This window comes from Anneissia japonica, unplaced genomic scaffold (assembly GCF_011630105.1).
Source record: "Anneissia japonica isolate Jap-2015-1 unplaced genomic scaffold, ASM1163010v1 scaffold287704_len1198815_cov201, whole genome shotgun sequence".
Lineage (NCBI taxonomy): Eukaryota > Metazoa > Echinodermata > Crinoidea > Comatulida > Comatulidae > Anneissia > Anneissia japonica.
In genome coordinates, this window is record NW_022731578.1 from 708,953 (window position 1) to 736,650 (window position 27,698).

The 27,698-nt window shown below is 34.3% G+C and overlaps 3 protein-coding genes across 8 annotated transcripts; 2 read left to right on the forward strand and 1 right to left on the reverse strand.

Moving 5' to 3' along the window:
* Window positions 1-27: 27 nt before the first annotated feature.
* Window positions 28-3,428, forward strand: LOC117115412. 3 transcript variants are annotated; one of them, XM_033259188.1, is made up of 3 exons: window positions 28-301; window positions 1,666-1,715; window positions 2,203-3,428. In XM_033259188.1, exon 3 carries the CDS (start codon window positions 2,209-2,211, stop codon window positions 3,091-3,093), a length of 885 nt encoding a protein of 294 aa, XP_033115079.1. In that variant the 5' UTR covers window positions 28-301; window positions 1,666-1,715; window positions 2,203-2,208; the 3' UTR covers window positions 3,094-3,428. The 3 variants fall into 3 exon arrangements, with proteins under 3 accessions (XP_033115079.1, XP_033115078.1, XP_033115080.1); XM_033259187.1 differs by lacking the exon at window positions 1,666-1,715; XM_033259189.1 differs by lacking the exons at window positions 28-301; window positions 1,666-1,715 and adding an exon at window positions 1,724-1,953.
* A 1,694-nt stretch (window positions 3,429-5,122) lies between these two features.
* Window positions 5,123-22,053, reverse strand: LOC117115430 (disabled homolog 2-like). 4 transcript variants are annotated; one of them, XM_033259223.1, is made up of 10 exons: window positions 21,919-22,053; window positions 16,205-16,382; window positions 15,985-16,074; window positions 15,343-15,474; window positions 13,286-13,426; window positions 12,928-13,110; window positions 10,599-10,808; window positions 8,054-8,618; window positions 7,143-7,222; window positions 5,123-6,757 (listed from the first exon to the last, which is right to left on the reverse strand). In XM_033259223.1, exons 2-9 carry the CDS (start codon window positions 16,346-16,348, stop codon window positions 7,143-7,145), a joined length of 1,545 nt encoding a protein of 514 aa, XP_033115114.1. In that variant the 5' UTR covers window positions 16,349-16,382; window positions 21,919-22,053; the 3' UTR covers window positions 5,123-6,757. The 4 variants fall into 4 exon arrangements, with proteins under 4 accessions (XP_033115114.1, XP_033115111.1, XP_033115113.1 ...); XM_033259220.1 differs by having other exon boundaries at window positions 7,143-8,618; XM_033259222.1 differs by lacking the exon at window positions 21,919-22,053 and adding an exon at window positions 19,160-19,232 and having other exon boundaries at window positions 7,143-8,618.
* A 144-nt stretch (window positions 22,054-22,197) lies between these two features.
* LOC117115445 (calreticulin-like) lies at window positions 22,198-27,634 on the forward strand. Its single transcript, XM_033259244.1, has 8 exons — window positions 22,198-22,370; window positions 23,882-23,986; window positions 24,637-24,840; window positions 25,135-25,229; window positions 25,564-25,773; window positions 26,441-26,554; window positions 27,013-27,156; window positions 27,443-27,634. The coding sequence occupies exons 1-8, from the start codon at window positions 22,289-22,291 to the stop codon at window positions 27,617-27,619; spliced, it is 1,131 nt and encodes a 376-aa protein (XP_033115135.1). The 5' UTR covers window positions 22,198-22,288; the 3' UTR covers window positions 27,620-27,634.
* The last annotated feature ends 64 nt before the right edge of the window (window positions 27,635-27,698 follow it).

The following is a 27,698-nucleotide window of genomic DNA, read 5'->3' on the forward strand; positions in this document are numbered from 1 at the left end:
GCAGTATGCCTTTTGGCTTAGGCTAGCCTGCTATTTAGTAGAGAGGACGAAGGCCAAGACGACCATTATACATTAATTTGTACATGAACTATAATGGTATAAGTTAACAATTTAATTTGTCCTAGAGTACCTTCGAAGAAAATGGTATCGCCAGGCGTATCCAGAGAACCTGAGAGAACGAGTAATCAGTGCAGTAATTTTTGTTAATGAATGTCAACTCATTACCGATTCAAAAACTTAGTAACTGAATTTATATAATTAATTTTTTGTTCCCAGAGTCTGAGAGAGTAAGCTACTGCTGGTAAGTACAGCTCATTCTTATATTTATATCTTTCTTCTTGCTCAAGTCTGGCCAGATATTCTCAAAACCGAGTTCACTTATCCCACCCAGAGAGAGGGAACCTCTCAGTTCGCCCTCTAACAAACTGGCCCCTCTTCTTAGGGCACATAGAAAAAATTATTAAATTTATATTTACTTTTTTTGTTGAAAAATTGATGAGGGAGGGCGGTTTTTTTTTTTTAAATTTTTATCGGAACAATAGATTATTTCGCTTTTGTTTTTATCGATGAGGGTGGGACTGTTTATATTTGGCCTGTAAATAGTAAATACCGGTATAAAAACTGGTTTAATTTTATAGTTTTTTAAAGAAAATGTACTTGAAGTACCAGTAACAAAATTGCATACGGTAGTTATTTTTATGCTGTTGAAATAATTGATGCGGCAAAAAAAATGTTTATTTTGTTCCCGTATCAATATTTCCCGAAATTTTGACGCGGACGGGAGTGATAATCTATTTGCCCTTACAGATTCAACCCCTAACAAACTGGGCCCCCCCCCCCCTCTATACATTGTTGTCGCCTCTTACAAACTCACCCCTTAAGAAACTTTCCCCCTGCAAACTTTACCCCCCCACCTTGCAAACTCACCTCCTGACACAACACAGTCGCCCTCTCTACAAACTCACCCCACCCCAACAAACTTACTCCTTAACAAACTCACCCCCAACAAACTCGCCCAAACCCTTTCAGTACACCAGTACAGGTTGGTTGAAGTGTAAATCTCTACCGCCATCTATAAATATAATTCAAAATATCCTTAGTATATCTGTATTAGAGGTTCCTTTTTAATGATACAAACGATTGTAAATTGAGATGATAAACCTGGTTTCCCGGTTTTCCACTTGCGAATTTATTCGCGCGAGTCAAAAGCGCCGGTTCATGCGCATTCACATTTCTATCAGACTCCGGAGTTTTGGCTCCAGCAAAATTGGTAGTTCAAACTGTTTCTACTTTTTGTGAAGCGAAAAAAATGTGCAACCAATCAGAGTTAGCAGGAACCAAACTGATGCCTTTGATTTGCGCGAATAAATTCGCCTCTGTGGAAAACAGGCTTTACTCACTATTTATTTGTTAACGTTTCGCCTGCTATCAGCAAGGCTTAGTCATGTATTTTTTTTTAAATATTGGACCAATAAAGATTGAAATTGAAGTAAAAAGTTTGTAGAAATACATGCGACAAACACTGGAATATTTCACTTCCCGTAACCTGTGTCACCGACATGTCATAGATGATTCCTATCTTTGGTTGTATCCTTGTCACTGATGAGAATGAAGAATTTGATCTTCTCAAATGTGCTATTAATTATTTTATTGAAATTTGTTTAGATCCTGTCTTTTTGACTGATGTAAATCAATAATGGACCAAGAACCAATAGGTATTAAAATGAACACAGTTAAGTTGGAACTGGTGATTGCCTCCGAAATACTGTACTAGGAGTTTTGACTGGAGGTCAATGAGAGTGGCATTTCTGAAAATAAGGAATCTGGAACTTGAAAGATTTCCTCCGTCATTGATGGCCCAAACAAATCTGTTGGACTTGCTTATACAGTATAACAGTAGATTGTTAAAGATGCAATTTTGAGTTCCTCCCTGTTCACAAGAACGTTCTGGAGGTGAAAATTGCTCTTGGATTTCTCCAGTAAATTTAATGCAATTGTACTAGAGATTCTTAAATGCGAAAATTATAGGAATTGTTTTTTTAAAAGCGTTAATTGGCGACATGTTTTCTCATTCTTAAATTTTTATACGAAAGCTGCAGTAACAACTTGCATACAAATATCCAAAGGAAGCAACTCAAATTTAGTATTGAACTTAACAAAAACAATTAATTAATAATTTAAAATTTTCAATTCATTTTCCAGAACAAGATGTTGACAATCAACGAATCCATTGACTTCATAAACAGGATACTGGAAATTTCAAATGTAGAGGAAAAGCTGAAGCAGAATAGATATGAATTACTCTGTAGCATGATGAAAACGTATGTTAACTTGGAGCCTTTTCAGAACCTCATTCTATTGGCTACTAAAACAGAGGACCGTCATTGTCCAACTTTTGAAGAAATTCAAAGAGATGTATTCTCTAGGGTTGGTGGTCTTTGCTATAATCACAATGTTTTCTTTAAGTATCTTCTGGATTCTCTAGGCTACCAAGCGCACTTTATATCCTGTGACATCCGGTACCCTCGAAATCATATTGCTATTGTCGTGAAGGAAGTAATCAGGCCTGGAGATGTATACTATGTTGATGTTGGGTGTGGCTATCTTCTGGAACAGCCTATATCAATGCAATTTGATGAATGTTCTGACATTTACCATCAAGGATTTTTCCAGTGTCAGTTTGTACGCAAAAATGGAATCGTACAGCGAATTCAGACTGTTACAAAATTTCGACCAGTGTTACCAAATGAAATCATTAGAGACAAAAAATGGTATGTTTTTTCAGAGATGACTCTTGATGCAAGAGAGTTAAGTTATTTTGCTGATTCCATGGGAAAGGTTTTCACCGTCAAAGGGCCCCAAGCACTGTCTCCATTTCTTGACAGCCTTCGATTGGTCCACAAAAATAAGGGAAAGTTTGTTGCTGTTAGAAACACAAGTTTTTTCTTTGAGAATGACAATGATGAGTTAGTAGAAACAAAAATGTTGTCAAAAAGTGATGTTGTACAATGTGTAGAAAAGTATTTTCCACAGATCTCTGGTGCAGCTGTTGCAGGTCTGGACAATCTTGAGTTAGAATTTGATTGCAAGTGAGTGTAATGATCATCAGTGGATCCAGGAATTTGAAATTGAGGGGGTCCAGGCAGTGGCGGACTGCCAAGGTACAGTATGCAGTGCGGACCCTGGCTAAAACAAATTAAAAAAAAATATAGTATAGTTTCTCAGTTTTATTTAGCATTTCTTAGTCAGAATCTTCTATTTTTCAAATTGATTGCTATAGTTCATTGGAATATCAAAGTTTTTCAATGTTTGGCCTACTCGGTATGTGCACATGCTCTTCTTCTCACAAATCGGGACCTCCACTGCCGATCTGTAGGCCTAATCTCAATAATTAAAGTTTAAATAAATCTGCATACATATGACCGGTATAGAAGAAATTTTGAATTATTATTTGAATTGAAATTTGTTAAAATACAGGAACAGGAATTCTTTTGAAGAGAAGACACTACAACCATGCCGGTATTAAAAATAACATACTACAACCATGCCGGTATTAAAAATAACATACATTTGTATTTTGACTATAGGACACAATCTGATTCTGTATAGCAGTAGTAGGCTTACAAACTTTTCCTTCTAGCAGGTCCTAACATCAGTGGTGTAGGGATCTTGAAATGAAAGTGAGCTGATGGGGGTGGGAAAGTGGGGGATCGGTGATTAGGTGAGGTGGGGGGAAACAACTCGCAAAATAAGGCGATTTGAGGTGACTTAACAATTTGAGCATGATTTATTTTAGGGGGCGCACTAAGGGATGGGCGAGTACTTTTTTCAGGGGGAGGGGTCGGCGTGCACGCGCATCCCTTGCATATCCTAGATATGCCAATACCTAGCATACGGTTCGCCACTGGAAGGACTTTCACAGATGGAGGGTCTATACCACCTCAGCCTCATCATGATTGAGGCTGAGGAAAGAAAAATGTATGATTATGGCACCTTTAGATCGTCTGAAATGGCACTATGACTTAAAATTTGAATATAATTTTCTTTCTTTCTCTATTTTTAAATTTTTATTTTGAAAAATTTACAGTAGGGGGATCCGGGCCGGTGAGGTGCCCTTGTATCTGCCACTGATCATCACACTGAAATTAAATCAATCTTGAGAACACAGCTTAATTGGAAGGGTATGTTTGTGATAATCAAATTGTAAACATTACTTAACGCTTTAGTGACCACCTATTTAAGATAAGTAGGTAGGTAGTGAGTATTTTGGAGTGAATCACACCAAGGATAACCCAATCCACAGACTTGTTTCTAGTGGGGTCCTTCTGGTGGTGATTGGGCAGTACACCAGGAGATAATCCCCTACTCTTTTCCAAAGAATGTAGGCCTGCTACATTGTTTATAGTACACATGGGCCCTTGCCGAAACCTAGAATAACTTGCGCCACTGTGTATAAAGCATGTTTCTATAGTGTCAACAAAAAGCCTCTTTTTCATACTCAAAGTGTTAAAAGCTGAATAGAGGTAACATCTGTTTAACACGTATACCAGTGAGTGGTTGCTCTTGTTAGTTTATGTACCATATATGTAATTTTTATCTCTTTATAAATTTAACCCCAAAAACTTGTCTTGTAAATAAGGACTTCAAAGTAAATAAGTTGACCTTTTGGATACTCTTTTAGTTGAATTTTTATATGAATCTAGCGTAATTGTTCTGTACAGTACTTACAACTCAGGAAGGTAAATTTTACAGGTTTCAGCTCATATTAAGCCAAATGTTTGCTATCGACCAAACTTCTAGTATAGACAAAGAAATGTACTGCTTTATTTTTAATTAAAATTTTGTGCAATGCCTTGATTTGTTCATCTACACTACAACTATGGACCTCAGTGAAATTTAGCATTTTAATTTTTTGTACAATATTAAATCTGAGTCACTGGTGCATTTGTTTCTTTTCTGATTTGAATTTAAGATGCACTGTCTGTAACATGGGCTGAAGAGTGATGCACCCTTCTTCCCCCCCCCCCCCCCCCCCCCCAAAAAAAAAAAATTTCATTCAAATGGGAACTTAGACTATGCTCCTGTGTCATTAGCTAAGAAAAATGAAAAATTCAATTCTATATTCAGTACTTCATGAAGACCTACCAGGGTCCATTGTTTAATTCCTTTAAAAATAAAATTACAGAATATGTGCAAGTTAATATTTTATTTATTGCCAATATTTTGATCAACAAATTACCAATTATCACTAAATAAAATATTCACCTCTTGTTATTTTTTCTTAATATCAATCGCATAAAAAAATTATACTTTATAAATCATATACCTTATATACTTGTGTATAAGGCGACCCCCAAGTTTGAGAAGGTTTTTGGACGATTTTTGTATGTCAGGTGTATGAAACGACCCCCTTCACCGTCAAAATTCAGAATTTTTGCTATTTATGGTCTTGATACTGCATCTAGCCGGCTAAAATTAGAGCTAATCTTCAAGATAATACAATTATCTTATTTCCCAGTATTTATCATTCATATTTGCATGTTATGGATGATCCGCACATAAGACGAACATGATTTCAAAAATCTAATATTTGTATGTCGTGCGTATAAGGCCCTCTGTTTTTCGATTTGCTTTTTTAAGCCTAGTCTTATACATGAGTATATAACGGTACTCAATTGTTATGATTAGAAATATATGTGTTATACTAAAGTATATTGGAGTTTGATAACTTTATTTTCACATAATATATATACTGTACACTATACTTTATTAGTAATTTTTGGAGCATTCGCTAGTCATGCTATGTGTATTTTAAATCTATATTATTTGACGACGCACAATTACTGTAATACATTTGATTAGATTGGAATTTTAAACTCTGTTCACATTATCAATTTTGTATGCCCATATTTTTGTGAAATAAACTTCAGTAATCTGTACAGGTCTTTAATAATGGATAAGAAGTTTTATCATCATTAAATCAAAATAATTTTGTTTTCTTGTGTTTAATTTTTGTACTGAAAAATTACAGTATTCTCTTTTTATTAAAAGTCAACAAAATAACTGTTGGACATGTTATTGAGAAAGTACACCAAAACTTCAAATTGTAAAACTCTTGTTACTATTAAATTGCATATTTTAAAATTTTAAATTATTGCTCTTACTTATCCTTCCATTCATAATTCTGAATAAAATAAGTTTTAAAATGGAGTAAACAAACATTAACATATTCATTGTTATTTTTTATATGAACAAGGCAAGATCAAATTTTAGCACACTTGCATGTAATTCTAAAGTATCTTACATTAGATGACAAATTTGGAAATTAAAATAAAATATAATAATATTTGAAAGCCTTATCAGAAATTTAATATAATGATTTAAAGCTGTGCCCATCTATAAAGTTTTAAGCAACAAATACCCGTTTTATATCTCATAAATTGGTTTTTTTTTAATGGTACAATGCCCATATGGGCAAATCACATACTGTATTTCTCACATAAAACTTGATAGTATGGAAATAGCTGCAGTAAAATTTAATTCATATTCTATCTAGATACACTAGTGCTTCCATAAATTTAATTCGCAATACAAACTATAAAAAGCACAATCATATATTTTAAAATCATATATTTAAAATTCTAGAATAATATTTAATAAAAATTGTTGCACATTATCCAATTTGTGGAAGATATCTTGTCTACTAACAGCTTCAGTTCTTCTTTACCCAGTGTTTTCAGTCTTCTGAACACCGAGCCTGTTAATAAAAAAAATTGGCAACTTTAATACTTTTTATATAGGAAGATTATCAAGCAGCTGTGTACAAAGAAAAACACAGAAAACTACAAGTACTATCAGTCAGTATTGTTTTTTAAAAACCTTGCTCTCGATTCAGCTTTCATGCTGCAACTAGTAATTTTATGTACTGTATATATTTTTTTGTGAATAAATAAACCAGAATATGCATCTCATTAATTTCCACTGTCTAATTGGAACATTTCTTGTTGAAATGAGGATGGTTTTCTTTTTAAATGGAAGTACTATATTCAATGATGTTACTTGAAATTAGGAAATTTACAAAGAAATATACAAAGGCTTTTAAAAGTATAAAGTTAGATAAATTTTTAAAAATGTCATCTTACCTATAGGCCAAAAGGCGAGTCATCAAAGAGAGTGACTCCATCCGATGTCGTTAAGGTCGGCTTTGTGCTGGCGGTGGTACCTAAAACAGGATTCTTTCCGTTATTAACTGAACTTTGGGTTTTTGGACGTGATGGTAACGGAGGTGGTACAGCTGATGAATGAGATGATATACTGGTAGTGAATGAACTAGTAGCAAATGGATCATCAGCAAAAGGATCCTCATGAATAGGCAAGACAGCTGCTTTTGTTTGAAGACTTGATATGGATGATGTTGACTTAGACGTGCTCATCTTCACAAAAAAGTTTTCCCTTGTTGGTAATGAAGTGGACAGTACGTTTGTACCATTTGCAAGTGAAGATGGATTCAAGAAATGAGATGTAAAGCTGCTAGAATGCGTGTTGGACGGATGGTTTGAAATGCACTGTGATGTTATTGATTGTGCTGCAGTACTGCTGCTATTCGAATGCAGATGAAATGGATCAAACACATCTTTATCATCAATTGACACATTTAAAGAGTTTAAATTGCCAGCAGAATTTGAATTTCCTTCAAAGTTTTTACTATCAAAGTTTGTTTCTAATGAGTTGCTTGTCCAGTCACTAGGTAATGAAAATTGTTGCTTAGAAAAAAGATCTGTTGTGGGTGACAAACTGCTTTTTTCAGTATGATTTGAGTTCAGATTTTGCATGCTACTGCGCCCTGCTGGTCTGGGTGGAATTGCAACCGATGATGTGTTTGGAAGTGCGTATCTAGGCCTTGGGGGTGGAGGAGGAGGAGCATTATCTATCTCTTCAATTGTATTAAAACTAGGGGGAAGAGTTGGTGGAGGAACCTGAGGAGGGGGTAAATTAAAATCTTCATCATTTTCTTCACAAGTATCTACTGGTGATGAATCAGAATCTAATTTACCAGTAGATAATGGAACAGCTGGTGGAGGCCTGTCTGGCATTCCTGCAGGCATTATATCCGGCATAGCAACCTCTCCGGGTTTGGCCATCTGAAAGTTTGCAAACATATCCTTTCCAGATTTTGATGAGGAACTACTTATTAAGCCGAGGTCTCCGAAAGGATCTGGTTTGGAGGCAGATTCATTAGTTGTTGGTACAGCAGTGGGAGCCAGAGGTTGACCAATTACACCTTGAGAACTGTCGCCTGATGGTGGCCCACCGATATCAAATGGATCGCCAAAAGGATCAGCAGGTTTCTGCATGGCAGGTGCTTCTGACGGCGTAGAGAAATTAGCTTGAAAAGTATTACTGGCGGGGGCTCCAAAAGCTGCTCCCCCAAAGGCATTACTTGCAGGGGCACCAAATTGGTTCGGGGCTCCAAAGGCATTGGCAGCTGGAGCACCAAATGAAGTGTTGCTAAAATTATTCCCAAATGGATTGGCCGCGGGGGCTGCTGTATTAGTTGGGGGCTTGAATGTGTCAGAAAATTCTGCAAAGAGATTGGCTGAGTTGGTTTGTGGTGTGCTCTGTGGAAATGAGTAGAACAATAATTAATCATTGAAAGTGCAAAGTTATTAATTGGATTATCTATTTCAAAGCATTAATAAATCATTACAACATGGAATTTATCAATACATATGATATACACCAATAATAATAATAATTATAAAACAGATCAAAATTAGGTAAATCATAAAAATATGTTTAACTTTATATATTGCACTTACGGCTGTAAAAACACAGAGACCCATACATTATGTGCTATACAAATTCACAATTATAATCATTATCATTATTAATTTATTACTAGCATATACCCATGCTCCGCACTGTGTTAAATGGTGTTATAGCTAAGTGTTGAGGAGGCAATCATTGAGGATGTTATAGCTACCTTGTCATTATTTTTTCTAAAGGACCTTTTTGTAGATAATGTTTTGCATGAGTGTCTCTGCCGAATTGTCCATGTGATGAATTGTGCATTTTGATAATACATTGAAGTGCAGTACCCTCTTGCATGTGAAAATGCAACATATACAGTTGGGCATAAGATAAATATTTTTTATCATGATTTAAGTAGGTAATAAGCCTATAACTAACAAATAGGCCGTGGATAAATTTCTGATGGATTTAAGTAATTTGAAGTATTGGCTCTTCAGTTTCACTACAGTATCTTAACACAACCCCATGAACAATTTATAGCCTTTTATTAGAAAAGAATAGGTGTGGGTCGTTTCGCCCTCGGGTGTTGAAGGCTATGGAAAACACACATTTCTCATCCCAGTAGTAGGATTAAAATAGCGTAAAATTTAATTTAACAAAACCTAATTTTCCAAAATCATCACATTCTTTAATAGCTTATCCCATACTGTAAAGTTTTTAAATTGCAATTGATATCTCAAAAATCATCAGGAAATCAGGTGCACGGAATCGTAATTGTTACATAATTGCATTGGTTACACAGTATATTCAGACTTGGTCAAAGCCTAATTTTCAGCAAAATCTGCGCGGAAATTGGCCCTTATTTTCCTGAAATGAAATGATTTCTAGTCCAACTTATTATATATTCCCCGCACAGACCTTACTGTACAGTCTGGAGTTCATCTTCAGAATATCGAACTATCTGCGAATAGTAACTGTAGTTTTATATAAAAATCGATTCTGTTTAACATATCTTTTTACAGTGTTTGCTGTCGCTTGTGTTATTGTAGGAATTTGAAAGAAAGGTAGGGGGCCTATTTATAGGCCAGCCTATTATAGGCTAGTAGGTAGACGAAAATTTGAGCACTGCAGTACAAAATTGTAGGGATGGTGATGTAAAAAACTTGCAAAGCATGGCCCGAGTTGATAAGACTGTTTATTTGGTGTCCTGGCACAATATTTTGTTGATGCGAAACACTACGGCACAAAAGTGATTGGAAGTTGTAGTTGTTATGTGACGTAAACAACTTGCGAAATATGGCCGCAAAGTACTCATTTTGGGTGTTTTTTGCTGTTTTTTCGTTGTCATCCAATATACAGCCTAGAAAAGTATCCTATCATGTTTGTGACATATATAGATACGTAAGATGAGCACATTCCTGCCAGCAGTTTCAGAGGAGATGGGTGAACTTGAAGTTACGCGGAGGTGATTAGCAGAATTAATACATAGATTATCGAAAAAATTGAGACTAAATTTATAAAATTATTAAATTACATAATATATTTTATATATTTTTTTAATAGTTACTATTAAAATTAATATTAACTATTTATCACAAATTCAATAGCCCATAAAAAAATCTTGTCATGTGTAGTAAATATTCCTTTCTTAAGCCCAGGGGCAATGTTAAAAACCCCAGTTTAAATCACAATCTTAAAAATGTATGAATCCAAAGACAGAAATCACATGAAAAAAATAAAATATCAATTACATAAAAATATAATTCACAACTTCACAGAATCTAAAGGCAACCATAGAGTTATAACATGATTCATGTTGTAATTTTAAATTATAAAACATAACTTACGGTTGGAACAACAAATGGGTCACCAAAAGCTGTGCCAAAGTTTGTGGTTGGCTTGCTCTGTTGACTGTTGGTTGAGTCGAATGTGTTCCAAGAATTTGACACCTGAAATGGGTTTGGTGACTTAGTACCGGAAGAATTTGGTGATTGGATCTGGGTTGCACTACCCTCTTGTACAGGATCAAAAGAGAATTGATCCATGTCATGTATACCCTACAGGAAACAATTGGAAGACGATCCATTCATAGGAAATTTAAAAAAAATGTTGTCAGGCAACTTAAGGAAATAACTTTTTTAGTTGAGTTTCTGGTAAAAACATTAACCTTGTATGTACAAATTATTTCAAAATTCAATTTCATAATAACAGAAGTTTTTCATTTCAGAAAACATAATTTGACATTCACTGAAAACATTAAACAATATTATATTGCTTATCCATGAGACTGACGAGTTCTGACAATTACATTAAAAAAAAAATCTCTCTACATTTCTTAAATAAAACAATAATCAGAATATATATAAAATCTTTGTACATAAAAAGGTATTCAATACTCAATAAATTTTATTTGTCATGTAAAAGATACACATACAATGAAATTTACTTTGGTTCCTTAAAATATCTTCTACTGCCTTTTAGCTGGAGGGCTAAATGTAGAGCACACAGATTTAAACATTAACATTAAAGCTGTTGGTCCTTGGAAAATCTTTAGAAAAGAGCAAGGGGACTGTCACCACTGGATGGAACCCACTGGAAATAAGTTTTTAGAAGTATGTAGATTACAAATTTCATAATCCACTATACAGCAAATGGCCGGCACAATGATTTCGTAAACTTCAGAATCATAATTAACGAAATACCTCGCTGTAAAATCAAGAACTTTTAACTGTAAAAGCCCTTTTTTACACAAATGCCATTCATTAAGAAAATAACTGTAGAAGTACACGTTCTCATGGTTACGTTAATTGTTACAGTAACATCTCCCAATTAAGAACTCTTGATTTTACGGACTCAATTTGCAACATGACGTCATTACAAACAATCGTTTTTAACTACATAAACACTTAAAACTGTATTTAAAAGTCTTCAAAAATAATAAAATATTATATCAGCTACAAGAAAACATTTAAGCCAATAAAGTGACATAAATCTAAGTTTAAAGCACGAAATATCAATTGCTTTCAGCCGAGATATATTATAAGTACATTTTAGCTGTGCATGCTTGTTCAGGCATACTATACAGTAAATCTCACTTTTTGTTCATCGGAGCCACTAGTTGCATAGATTGGTGAGCTTTATAAGGATAATAATAACACCTTTTTTGGCAATTATTTGGTCATGTTTTCATTCGGAAATCACTTCATATGAATACTTCACATTGAGCACAGGTTTTGGCTTCTGTAAAGTATTATTTTGTTGCAGAAAACAGTAAAATCCACATCATTTTTTGTGACAAAATTTTGCTCCCATGACAAGGCTTAGGCCTACCTAGCCCTGTACTTTGTAGCATAGGCCTAGGCCTACTTACGCTATGCTATGAAGATTTGAACTCTCTGAATTATGAATTTTCTCAATTACGAACTCTGTTCCAACGGAGGGGTACATAATTGGGAGATGTTACTGTAATTGCTTTCCACTGGAGAGGGCAAAAACATGCCCATTCGTGCAGAACAAGTGTGCATGTCTGGAGAGCAATGAATTACCCAAAGCGAATTCACCAGGCTGAGGATGTGTGACAAGACCTGTTCAAGTGATTGAAAGATTAAGTTTAATATTAGTCCTATGTTTATAACACACAACAGAAAGCAAATATAAACACCGTAGCAGATATCAACAAAGATAATGATTATAATTATTAATGTCTGAATTAAAATTACACGCAACCATAATTAATACACAAGATTAAGAAAACACCGCTTTACTAAAATATAGGCGAAAAACTCCATTCGCTGAATCGCACAAGTTTGTCTGGACCAGCCAGTGGGCCATTTTCAGCACTTGACATTCTTTCTGTCTTCGATAACATTCCTGAATTGGCAGCGTATAAAGACTTCACATGCTTCTCTCCAGAGTATCATGGGAACATACTTTTGGGAACATTCTCATTTAATTTACTGTTACTAGACAACTTGCAGTACTGGGTATATGGTAAATGATCAAATTTCCAGGACTCTCCAGTACTGGAAAATGCTCATTTGTTTTTCCAGGACATTCAAAGAATTCAAGGACGTGTACGAACCCTGGATGTTGGTTTTATAAATTTGAAATGGTAAAATAAATGATATGAAAAAAGAAAAAAAAAAAGGAAATGTCAACAGAGTAAACTCTGATTACCAATTGCAATGTCTTTACTTCTGCTGCCAAATCTAGAAGGTTGCTGGATTCTGGTGTATGCCCTTTGTTGGGGACAGCATACAATGCATTCACATCCTCTGGAGTCTCTGAGGTTGCAGAAGGAGCTTCGGAGACTGCCACACTATTTTCACTTACAGCAGCTTTCTCTTGTCCAATTGGTACCTTTAAATTTGTAGAAATATAACGAGAAAAATTGCATGGTATTAAATCTGTTAATTGTATTTCAGTGTTTTTTACAGAAAAGACAACTCACACCCACACAGCACAGAGACAAAGAAACATTAAATCAATAAAAATTGTAAAATATGCAAATTAGTAAATTTGGTGAATTAGTTACCTCATATAAAGTGTCATCATAACTTGGTTTGAGATGCAATGTTGTCTGTTGTGCTGCTATTTTTTGGTCTTCTATCTGTTTTGTTTTCAGTTCCAGCACAACTTGAAACAAGTCTTTCAGTGCCAGGACCACATTTTCAGCCTTAAGAAAACAAATTTAAACATGACATTAATGTTACATTACACAATCATATTAATGGCAGCAGTCGAGTGGATGAGCGGTAAGGCAAAGGCCCGCTAGAATCAAGTCTTCTCAGATAATGACTTATAATGGCGGTCCAGTGTATACATCTGGCTTTTGTGCACTTTAAAGAACCCATTGCACATTTTTCGGAAAAGTAGAGGTTACCCCAATGTCATGGTTCATTTCAACCCCTGTCGTTGTGGAATGATGTGAACATGTAGCTACTATCAATCAATCAGAGATTTATGATTTATAGGGCACATGATATGGAGATGCTTGCGACACCGCAGCCTAAAAAATTACGATGCATATAATCCCAACAAAAAAAGGACAATGGACAAAGAAGAAAACAAAAAACAAGAACTAATAAAAGTGAGAAAGTTTTAAGTTGAAATGCCCAACCGATTCAGAAGTACGAGTCATAAGTGGGATTTCATTCCAGCAAGAGTGGCCAGCCACAGAAAATGAGCGAGCACCCCAAAGGATCTTACACATAGGAGTAGATAAGAGGCACTTATCAGCGGACCTAAGACCTTGCCGCACAGCCTGGTGAGGATTGAGAATGTGAGCAAGATAATCGGGAGAACCATGCACGAGTGCCTTATAAACAAGGAGCTGAATCTTATATTTCGACATGTGATGGATAGGTAACCAATGAAGGCTTTTGAGCACAGGAGTGATATGATCATGTTTTGTGTTCGAGCAAAAAGTCTAGCAGTGGTATTTTGAATACGTTGCAGCTTGTCTGTGAGAGATTCCGAGAAGCCAAAAAGAACCGAGTTACAGAAGTCTAACCTTGATGTAGTAAATGAACTGATGAGGATTTCAGTGACAGAAGTATTAATATTCTTGCGAATTCTTCCAATATTTCGGACGTGCAGGTGACAAGCTCGACATAGTGCACTGACATGATCTACCATCTACCCAAGTTTCTGCAAGTTCGAGAGGGCTGTATGGCAATATCACCAACAACTAATTCATGGTGCCCCACTTTATTGAGGTTACGCTGGGAGCCAACAACCATAAACTCGGTCTTAGATTCATTTAGCTTTAATGAATTTGGAGTAAGCCATGTTTGGATTTCCTAATTACAATTCTGAACCTTTAACAAAGACAGTGCAAGATCAGTCAGATTTGGATTAGCAGATGAATAAGCACCTCTTTACGGCTGCTATGTAGTCATGGACAATGCCCATACGCAATTCATCACAATGACGCTTTAAGCTATGGGTTATTCTTCCTTTACCATTTAGTTTCTGTTTTGATTTTAATGTTTTTCTTCAATACAATATAATTGAAGAATAGTGGCAGATACCACAGTATTAAGTTTATTTATTTATTTACCAAATTTCTATAGCGCCATTTTTACTCATGTTCAAAGGCGCTTTACACTAAGGATACAAATAGAATACAAAAATATAAATTTAATTCTCCCGAGGTTTGAACTGCTAATAACTATTTATTGTCTTGTTTACTGATTCTAACATAATTGTTTTATGTCTGAGGACCATCATTAATGCTGTGAGGGCAGCATTACGATATGATTAAGGTTTAAAGAAAATAAACCAATGAACACTAAACAAACAAATAACAATAAGCAAGCAAATATAATATAATTATATAAACTCAGATTCTAAAAAAAAAACAAAAAAAAAAACAAACCAAACACATTAACTAGTATAGTAAATCTAGGCACACCCTGACTTGGCCAACGAGCCATTTTCGACCTCTATAAGCACTTGATGATGTGATGCCGTCTGCTAATTTGAGCAGATCATCAATAAACCAATAAATGGCGTGCACCCATCACATTGCATTGCATCGAGTCTGTGGACACCATTGGCACAGTGTGTGCTTGCTTACAGCCTACTTACAGCTTTCTCCGTTTTAATTCCAAAGAACTGGTGATTGTTAGCGTCTCCATGAATATAACCAAACGCTCTGTTGTCAGCTGGATCTCTGGAGATAAATGATATCTTGTGAACCTCATGATGGTGGTTTATGCACTGGAAAAAAATATCCATGTAACAAATTAGATGCCAGGAATAAGTAGATATATTACTGATATCAATCAAGGTATTGTGTACTGTAAAATGCACTGAATACTGCCAGTAAACTACTTTAAACTGATAGTAGCTTTTATGGAGAAAAATTCTATTAGAAATTAGGGACAAATATAATAAATACTACTATCAATACTAATGTGTAACTTGAAAGTTGTTAATATTATACCTGCGACACTCCTATTCATTGTTGTGATTACCATCACAGTGATGACAATAATGAGGATATTGAAGAGGATGATGATGAAAATGATGATGATGAGGATGATGATGATGATCATTTTCAAAAATGAGTTCCCATTTTTGAATCCGCTCCAGTATAGAAAACCTCCCTCAAGAAACTCTGGTGATGGGCATGTTTCTGACTGCTGGATTCACATGTACGACTATTTATTTTCAGAACTGACTTCCAACACAATCAGTACGAGAAGCTGATGACTAATTATTACTTACTCCAGTTTTTTCATCTATAATCTTCAAGCCTTCTATTGAGATATTTATATTAACACGTTGCTTATGTTCCCCAGATGCCTTCACCATTGCCTAAAAAATATTGCAAAACCAACTTTACTCAATTTTCTAGACGTGTGATTTTACTTTTTTATAATAAATTTATTTACATTATTATTAGTAATGAAACTTATCAGGCAACTTGGCTTCAATAATACTGTACCTTGAGTTTCATCATAGCTTCCTGACACATTCTGTCCCCTCTTGCATCATCTACTTTCTCAATGCCAATCATTTTAGCCTTGAAGTCTATTCCAATACCTTGGAACCGCTCCACACCCTCCTTCTTGTTCTTCTGAGCCATCATGATTCCTTTGGGATGTCACTTGGAAAAACTCAGGCTGAAATAAAAACAGCAATTATTTATATTTTTAGCAACATTTAAAGCCAGCATATTTCTACAGCTTATATGCCGTAAACTCACTGTACACACTTTCATAAAAATCCTATTTACACCAAAACCAATCAAATTAAGTTCAAATGAAAAAGTGGAAAAAGGTATGACATATAGTAATTAATTCAGTTTGCTGTCTTTTTTCATGGAGTTTTATACAATGAAAGGGTATTTATATTAAACAAGTCTATAACTTCCCCTTTAATGAGACATCCCTTTAAACTGTATAAGGCAACATATGGTGCTTAGACAATATAGGTCTGGCATTGTCAAGGATATAGTAACAACATGAACGTGAATGTTTATTTATCATATACATCATGCAAATAATACACAAACAAATTTCAATCTACATTTAAAATTATTAAATTAAATTTTAACTCTATTCATTATAATTAGTTGTATTGTCAGTACTAAAAATAGAAAATAAAAAATAACTTAGTTTTCATTTTTTCCAAAAATATTTTAATAAAGTTTAATATATATAAATCTGAACAAAAGAAAATACTTATGAAATAATCCTACAGAATTATTGGTTGTTTTAAAGCAATTTTGTTTTAAAGTGTCAAGATTGAGACAACAAAGAATAAAACTTAATTTCTTCCATTCTTCCTTGTTTTTAGCCACAAAACATGAAATGAGATTTACACTTCACATGTCAAATAACTGTGTACCATATATGTACTATAATAAACACATCTTTAGCTGTGCATGCTTGTTCAGGCATACTATACAGTAAATCTCACTTTTTGTTCATCGGAGCCACTAGTTGCATAGATTGGTGAGCTTTATAAGGATAATAATAACACCCTTTTTGGCAATTATTTGGTCATGTTTTCATTCGGAAATCACTTCATATGAATACTTCACATTGAGCACAGGTTTTGGCTTCTGTAAAGTATTATTTTGTTGCAGAAAACAGTAAAATCCACATCATTTTTTGTGACAAAATTTTGCTCCCATGACAAGGCTTAGGCCTACCTAGCCCTGTACTTTGTAGCATAGGCCTAGGCCTGTCTCTTATACACATCTAGATGTGTATAAGAGACAGATGTTAAAAACCCCAGTTTAAATCACAATCTTAAAAATGTATGAATCCAAAGACAGACTTCACCTGCAAATTCTCCCGTCTCCCAATTTTTTAGGTCTACGGGTTGGAAGGTCAGAATATGTCAACCATTTCTACAGGATACAAACAAATATTGACTCTATTGTCAACAGTGTACCATATATATATATACACATAATCCTTATATCCTTTGGTACTAACAGTACTTTACTGACATTCCACTAAGTTGCCAAATGGTTCGCCAGGGGAAGGATATGGTTGACTAACTGCTGTGTAATTGTTTCTGCATGTAAGCTGATTTCTGTAGGCGTATATGAGACTACAGTATGTGAAAGAAAAAATATTTATTTCCCGTAGATCTTTGAGAGTGTTTGACCAGTTCATAGTTTTTTAAATTGTCATTAACAACTTTAAAAACTAATTCAGTTTATACTATTTACAAAGAAAAAATGCTTAAATAACTTAGGTTACAATAAATACAGTACAATAAATAAATCAAGTACACTTTACACTATTACACTGTAGTATTAAAATAGCTTAACCTATATGTAGATTCCATATTTTTTTCCCCCTCAAATCATGATTTTTATAGACAACATAATTTCTATGTATTTTTGAGAGCCCATTCTATAAAGACCCACTCTAAGGGCCCTTTTTCTGAAATCAGGTTTATAGTTTTTAAGGTAACCCTCACAAAAATATAGAATTTGTGTCAGTGTCACTTTTCTCACTAGGTACATACCAGCACTTGTTGAATTCTATGTTTTATTGTACTGTACCACCAGTATTTACACTGTAGCAGATAGATCCAGTGATTATGGTAGGCCTATACTATAAAAGTGGAAAATTGTTTTATTTCTTTACCAGACAGGTTTCCTAATCTCACATGCTGCCACCGACAGCTTTCACATAAACAGGATCCCAACAGACAGCGTTTTACAGGTTTCACCAGACAGCTTCCACAGTCATGCACTCCCCACACCCAAAGAGCTTTCACCCTGATAATTCCCATTATCAGCTTAAAGGCACAAATATGAAATTTTTGTTAGAGACTAAAACTGATACAGTAGTTCTTACATTATGAAGGCAACTTCCCCAAAAGAGCTGTCCCCTAGAGTAAACTGATTTCCCATTATCAGCTTAAAGGCACAAATATGAAATTTTTGTTAGAGACTAAAACTGGTTGTACTCTAAATATCACAAGCATCATCAAATATGAAAGCTTGTGATAATAAAATCAAGTCTCAGCCACTTTTTGCTTTCTTAATGTTTAATGAATCACCAAATAAATAAATAAAAACCTGTTATTATCAATACTGTTATTACTGTACTGTAGCTCTCGGTTTTTGTTTCTTAATATAAAATAACAAAACGTTACTCAAGTATGCCAGGGAGTTGATTACTGTATGCATAGCTCATACTGTAGGTTTAACCTTTATGGATTAGCCCAACTAACCTGACAAATCAAATGGTATTTTTTTTGCATTAGTTTTTAATGCTCTTCTTAAGATCTGCTGACAAAATGCAGAACTCTCTTAAAATATCTTTGGAACTGTAATGAAATTTAGTTGATTGAGAAAAAAAATGCCAAATACCAACTCACTTAGTACTAATGAGAATGCCTGTCAGTTAAAAGTACAACTGGTACAACCTACCTGTGAGCTAGTGTCTAGATAATTACAACCTACCAATGGGCTAGTGCCTAGATGATTACAACCTACCTCTGAGCATAGATACATACAATGGACCTTGATCCAACAAGAAAAGAAAACAAATGGCCAGAAGAGATAAGCCCCAAAAGATACCTGAACCATGGAGCTAATAAAGTAAAACAAACATAAGCGTGTCACTCCCACAATTTACAACACTGAAAGTTGTATTTAGACAAATATTTTTACCTTTCAGAAACCAAGTGTAGGTCATTATGGAGTGAAGAAAACAAATCAATTTACTCCTCAAAATAAATGTCTGAATTATGGACAAAAACACAGAAAATGAATTCCAGGTATTAAGCTTATATGTCATAGTTCTTAATTGAGGATTTATTCAAAGTGAAAACAAGGTCAAATATCATGCTCATCTTCAGGACAGGTCTGTATTTTACAGGTTTATGTGAAATAGCCTGGAGATGAGTACTATGAAACAGCGCCGCCAACGTCTCACAACTTTTCACAGGGGAACTTCCAACGGCCTACAGTAGCGTGAGCAGCTGGCTAGTTACAAATAGAGCACAGCCCAGCGGATAACGCCGCTAGACCTTTGCTATAACAGCAACAGAAAACAGATTTGATCTTTTGCAAATTACTGTAGTAAACACTGAAAATAGCTTTTTAAGACTTAGACTTGTTTTTGCTATTAATGTTTCAGTTTCGTTCTTTCTCTGTTATAAAATATTTGTGCTCATTAGTAATTTTATCGTTTAATTAATCCATGATGGCAAATACGTAGAGCGAAATGCTAGGCCTGTGGTAGTCTATCAGTGGTAGTTGCCAGGTTCTTGGAAATGTTCATTTAAAAATTCAATATCGTATTTCAGTAAATTATTGTTCTATATATTGACCTTAAATTTAATGATAATAAACTTTAGAATATTTATTGTGAAATTTTTGTTGACTAGTTTCATTCAAAGAGCTCATCAGGTTTAGATTGATTTTTTATTTGTCAGAAAGTGTATCTATACAATTTTAACTTTTCCTTTTTGTGTCAAGTGCCACTGTACTTTTTATTTGTATTATGTTTTCAGAGGTACCTCGTTACTAAGGCTTGACATTGCCTTGTGAGGTACCTCGTTACCAAGGCTTGACATTGCCTTGTGAGGTACCTCGTTACTAAGGCTTGACATTGCCTTGTGAGGTACCTTTGGGTGAAATGTTGAATAAATAAAAAGAAAAAAAAATGTTCATTTTAAATTTTGCGAAAATGGTGTACACCTACAGTCCTGTATTCCTCCAAATCCAATAGCATCTTGTGCCTCGCTGACAAAAACTTATTCTTGTAGAAGATACCACTGACGTTAAAGATGTATTGTTCCTTGCTAATGTCAAAAAATCATAAAAAATTATTTTGAAATAAACTTGCTCCTATTGCAATAGAATACAAATTATTAACCTGTGCATAAAAATTATTGAATTTAAAAAATGTGTACCCTGATTTTTAAACCAAAAAATCATAATAAAAATAATAAAACACTTCCAGTAAAAACTGATGGGTAAACATTTTTTAAATACACTAATTTCTATGTTCAAACTTTTATGTTACTTCAAAATGGGCAAGTTAATTTCAAAAAATATTTTTATGATTTTTTTGGTATTTAGCATGGGACAATACATCTTTAAACTACAGTAATAATATACAGTAATATTACCAACAATAAACTTGGGCAATCCTTTGAAAGGCATAGTTTAGACCGCCATTACTATTGACAGAGAGTTTTCCATTTTAAGAACTGCATATAACCAAAGGGTATAAATAGAACAAGAGAGCCAACAACGCTCATTGAGAGCGTAAAAAAACAATACTCCCTACGCAGCTAGTGTAGGACGCCAACTAACGCTTGTATGTTTTTTATTACCCAGTACTCCACCGCGCACAGTCGGTTTGTCTGTTTATCTGTTCTCCACAAGATACGGTACTTTTGTTTTCTGCTTACTGAGTTTATAGCGGGCGTACTTCTACCGCGCTGCGCAGCGCTGCACTGGGTAATAAAAAGAACATACAACCGTTAGTGGGCGTCCTACACAGGTCCTACAGGTTTTTACGAATGGGACTTTGCTCTCTTGTTTTATCTATACTCTTTGATATAACCTTGAAAATTCAGAATTACAGTACATACAGTTGTAAGTTGTATTGTTAGTATTGTCTGACTTCATACTTCCACGCTTATCATCTGGTAACATACTCGCGCGAATAAGCGCCTGGGGCGCTTAAAATAATTTCTGAGGGGCACTTATTCAAATGGGGTGCTTATTTAAACCATCTTTAATTTCATGAGACAGCTGGTTTTCAACGCGAAACATACGCGAGTCTAGGCCTAGATGTCTATGCTTGGTGATGGATACCCAGATTTACACGGGCAGTGCGCATCAGTGGATTGGCCTTTGCCGACAACGAGGTTGACTAAAAGGTTATGAGCCTCATGGCCCACCTTCCCATGCTGATAGAGCATGACTTGTCACGTCAGCCGAACGGTGGAACACCGTTGACGTTGTTGATTCTTTATGCTGGCTATGTAGGCCTATGGCAGCAGGTAAGGTAGGCTTAGAAGCGCAAGCACGATGATTTAATGGAATTTTTAAATGTAGAACAGTAACCACAGATACAACATCCGCAGTATTCAACACTTATAACTCGTAAATATAAACCTTTTTAGTCTCAGATACTTAGTCCATTAGTAAATACAAGAAAAAATACTTACAAAGCTTCCTTCTTTCTTCACGTGTGACTGTTTACTAACAATCTTTCATCTCTCCGTCTACTGCGCGAAAAAGAGGTGAGACTCTCTACACCAGCTTCGTAGCCTCTTCAAATTAATTTTCTTCTAAAGACAAAATGTGCTGGATGGAGTCTAATGTTTTCGGAACGTGAAATACTACCAAGTGAGGGCGATCATACCGCATCCTTTTGCGTGGTTAGTGTTGATTGGACAAAACTTCGTCACTTGTGGTTTCGAACCAATCAGCGAAGGCCATCTGTCGGTGTTTTCACGTGGAAATTGCTATGTTCGTGTTTTAACTTCTGAATGAAGCAGGAGTGACCATTCATTTCAGTTTAATTCACTCACAAACATGAAGTTTTCGTTGTTTCTAATAGCTGCAGTTAGTGCAGTAATCTGTAACGCAACTGTATATTTCGAGGAGCAATTTGGAGGTAGGTAATACTATGGGCTAGTTCATTCAGACTCATTCTTTTATTACCCGGACCTGGTTAGGAAAAGGAAGGCTGCAGAGGCCGGGTGGGCTAGGCTAGGGTAGCCAAGAAAAGATAGAAGAGTTTCAGCGGTGGTGGTGGGTTTGTGTGTCTGATGGCTGAAGTACTGAAGCATGCCGCTCTAGCCTACACAGGGCCTAGGCGTAGCCCTACATCAGTAGTAGTAGTGTGATGATAGGCTTAACTAGGCCTAGGCAGATATTATAGGAAATGTCATTATTATAAATATTGTTGTTGGGTTGCTAATAATTGTGTCATATGATGTTGATACTGATGATGATAGGCCTAATGCTTAAGTTAAGAATAAGATAGATAGTTTAAGGTTGGGTCAAGCCAGCTTTGCCAGTCATCACCTCAAAGTTGTTTAGAATAACAAATCCATAATGAAAATTATATAGGCCTATCCCCAATCGGCATCAAATATTAATTTGCAATGGAAAAAAACACAGTGATGCCACACTGTAAAGTGTTTTTTTGTGCAAGGTATCCATACTGTAAAGTACAAATACGAGAAGCTTTATTGCAATTTTTTATCATAAAAAATTGAAGTTTAAAAAATTGAATTTTAAAAGTATTTTGATTGCGCAAATGATACATAAAAAACTTAGCTCAAATTTGCGCAAAAAAATCTAGTCAATTAAGATAAGGTTGAAACCTAATTTTCGGCAAAATCTGCATGGAAATCAGCCCATTTTTCCAAAATACACGGACGGATTCTTGGGCCTAATTTTTGTGTGGAGTATATATTTCCCGAGTAGGCCTTGCAGTCTGGCAAGGGACACTACATTAAAAAAAACTCAATTTGCTAGAAAAAAAAGTGGGCAGAATCATACGGTATTGCATAATACGTTGGGCTAATATAAGGCCTGATTTTCTGCAGAATTTGTTAGAAAAGTCCTATTTTGCAGTCTGGCATTGATATTGTGATTGCTATCTAATGTTTTTCAGACATTCCAGTTTCTTATAAAATTGGACTCGAAAATAAGTTGGCAGAATCATACAGTATTGGTTGATTAAGATATTAGCTCTTAAGGCTTGTTCAGAAATCTGCCCATATTTTTAAAATTTATGGATGTGGATGGATTCTAAGTCCTGTCTTACAGTCTGGCATTGATCAGACATTCTAACCACTTCTTTTTCTTATAAAATTGGACTTGAACTAAAGAGGGGCTCGGAATAGGATTGTGCGCGTATGTTGCTGAAACTTTATTCTTCCATTTGGAACTATCTGTCCTGACTGCAAACAGCTTTAAAACCCCATCTGCTGTTGAACTAAAGAGGAGTCTCAGAATAGGATTGTGCGCTGTATGTTGCTGAAACCTTTATTCTTCCATCTGGAACTACCTGCCCTGACTGCAAACAACTTTACAGAACCCCATCTGCTGTTATAATCAATTTGCATATACAGTAATTGTATACTAAATTCATTTATAATTTGTATTGATATTCAGATGGATGGGAAGGCAGGTGGGTAGAGTCAACACACAGAGGGAGTGAACAAGGGAAATGGAAGTTGTCAGCTGGAAAATTTTATAATGATGCTGAAAAAGATAAAGGTAATAACAATATGCATTTTACCTTGGTGCAAGTTTTTGAATGGCAATTAATCAATAAATTAATCAATTTTATTTAAATTACTTTAACCAATAAATGGTCTTTTCAATGAAAACCTACTGTACACAACAGCACACAGAACAGAATGTACCGATGTGATGATAGTATGTTACTTTTTTTTTTATAAATCTCTGTATAAATCTGGATGAATATTGCTACAGTATTTATTATTTCATACTTTATTTTAAAATAATTATTATAAAAGGAGTTTTTATAATAATGCTACTTATCTTGCAAACTTGTTGTTACAGATTTCTTCCATCTGGCAGCTTGTCTTCTTCAGCAGTTTAACATAATAATATAAACATTATAATATTATAATATTATTCAATTATTAATTCATGGGTTTAGACAAGAAGTCTGCTGGATTAATTTTAGTATCAGTAAATAATTCATATGATGAATATATATCTTATCTTTTTTTGTTCAGTAAATGATGAGAACCAACTTACTCAACCATCTTTCGGGGCAGACAATCACCATGGTGATAGTTGGAATCTGACAATCAGATGAATTATTCTGAACAGCAATTTGTTTACCATGAAGTATTTTATTTACAGAGCCAAATTGTTTTTTGGGGTTTTTTTTGTAGGTATACAAACAAGCCAAGATGCCAGATTTTATGGTATTTCAGCAGCTTTTGATAAAGTAAGCACAGAAGGTAAAGACCTTATAATCCAGTTTACAGTCAAACATGAACAAAAAATAGATTGTGGCGGTGGATATGTGAAGATTTTCCCATCATCTCTTGACCAGAAGGATATGCATGGCGATTCTCAATATGCCATTATGTTTGGTAAGATTTGTAACTGCAAATATTATTGTCTTATTTATTTCGGTGAAATGTATGAACATTTTAATTGCTTATTTTATGTACTTTACTTTTAATTGAAAGTGAGAACAGGAAATCACCCTTGCAATTTAACAGACATTAAAATAATGCTTTTTTTTTTGCATAGACCCTCAAATTGACTGGTGTGATCCATTAAAATGAGCATTGATTTTTTCCAGTCTGTATGTTTTCAAGTGCCAAATACCAGTCTTAATTACATACATGATTTAATAATTATTTACTTTTATCTCTTTACAGGTCCAGATATTTGTGGACCAGGAACAAAAAAAGTTCATGTCATCTTCAATTATAAAGGAAAGAATTTATTAACAAAAAAAGATATTAGGTGCAAGGTAGGTTCATTGCCCTTCTTTGGTACACAAAAAATGTAAATTATTATTTATTTTTATTATTTTTTTATTGTTCATATTACTATTATTATTATAGTTAGTATTTTTTACAGAAAGTGTAAATTATTATTTATTATAGTTATTGGTGGTTGATATTTTTATGTATGTTATTGTTATTATTTCGATTATTGTTTTTAATGTATTAATAATTTTATTATTTTTGTTATTAATGTTTTATAAATGTTTATAATTATCAGAAATTTAGAAATGAATTTTATAACTGGTTATAAATGACACTACAAGTATGAATGATTTGATTTATATATTTTTTCCCCAGGATGATGAATTTACACATTTATACACACTTATAGTCAAGCCAGACAACACATATGAAGTTCGCATTGATAATAAGAAGGTAGAATCAGGTGGCCTAGAAGATGATTGGGACTTCCTTCCTCCCAAGAAGATCAAAGATCCTGAAGCATCTAAACCTGATGATTGGGATGAGAGAGAGAAAATTGATGACCCCGAAGACACAAAACCAGAGGTATGAATTCTACTGTGGAGGCAACAGCTTACAAAAGTATGAAATCCCTCCAGCATCAAACATTATCTTTACAATTATAGTAAAGTAATGGTTATGAATTTTTTCTCCCTGCCACACATTTGTTTTGTGATAGCACCCTCTTGCTATAAAAATATTTTCAAGTATTACTTTGAATGATGAAAACCAACTTACTCAACCATCTTTCGGGGCAGACAATCACCATGGTGATAGTTGGAATCTGACAAGACAGAACTTGATAATAAGCAATTGTTATTAAGATGGTTCATTGTTCTTTTTTTTAAAACCAAGTGATGTTTTTATTATTGTTGCTATTATTAGCCCAGTAATGACGTGGAGAATATATTTTTCTGAAAGAATGATTCTGGAAACTTTTTTATGCATGTGATCTCTGATCACACACATTTTCCAGCCCTACCATTATAATACTCTGTACTTGATACTGTTAAACTGTGATTCATCAGTCCCTGCCTCAAATTTGTTTTAAGGGTTTGAGAGCAGAAATACAAAATTGTTATGGAAATTTATACAGAGGACAGTTGTCTGAAGAAATAAAAGAAACTTATTGTCTACACTGGCAAAATAATTACAAACTGATAACAAATTTATAATGTGTTTTTATGTTTTTTTGTGGTTTTTTTTTTTCCAGGATTGGGATAAACCAGAATTTATCCCTGATCCAGAGGCAGAGAAGCAGGAGGATTGGGATGATGAAATGGATGGAGAATGGGAACCACCACAAATCAATAATCCAGAATACAAGGTAGATGTAGAACATATAATTAATTATTACTGAACAGCAGAACCCAGTGTCATCTCACAGTTACAAACTCTCTAATGAACACATTGTGTCTGTAAAGTGGGTACAATTCCTTTTCTCATGGTATAAACACTTACAATTACATTTAAACATTTTCCAAGAAAAAAAAATTTTAAATCAATAAATCAACATATTTTCAAGCATATTATTGAATAATGAAAACCAACTTACTCAACCATTTTTCGGGGCAGACAATCGCCATGGTGATTAGTTGAAATATGACAAGACAGAACTTGATAAAAAGCAATTGTTATTAAGATGTTTTATAGTTCTTTTATCAAATCAGATGATCATGTTTGTATTATTGCTGCTATTATTGTTATATTAATTATATTTATTTTGTTGTTGTAATATTGCTATCGATATATTTATTTTATTAAATAATTTAATTTATTTTTTAGGGAGAATGGAAACCAAAGCAGATTGATAACCCAGACTACAAAGGAAAATGGATTCATCCAGAAATTGATAACCCAGAATATGAAGCTGATGATGAATTATATAAACAAGAAGATTTAGCTGCAATAGGCTTTGATTTATGGCAGGTATGTGGGCAGTGTCTATTAGATTAACATTGTATGGCACAAGCCTTTGAGGATAAATGCGCAATAATTGTACTGTAGTATAATCTGAATGTGAAATGTAAAACGTAGTCGATGAAAACTTTTTTCAGTCCTGGAGAATATAAAGCACCTATTTTTTTTTCATTGACAATGTTTTACCATATATGAAATGTATACATATACATCTGAATATAACATGTTTTTGTTTGATTTCCAATTCTTGTTAACACTTCCATGAAAAATAAGTATTTTTGTTTTATTTTCTTAGGTGAAATCTGGAACAATTTTTGATAATATTTATATTGGTAATGATGTAGCAGAGGCAGAAAAGGCAGCTAAAGATTTATTTGAAGCAACTAAAGTAAGACTTGGTTTTGGAGTTTTAATGATGTTTGTAATATTGCATAGTTCTGTCGTACAACATAATTCACTGTTTATTCCATAACAATCTCTGACAGATAAATGGAAAGTTATACGAAAGAAATAATGCATTGATACGTTGTATATTACAGTAGAATCCTCAT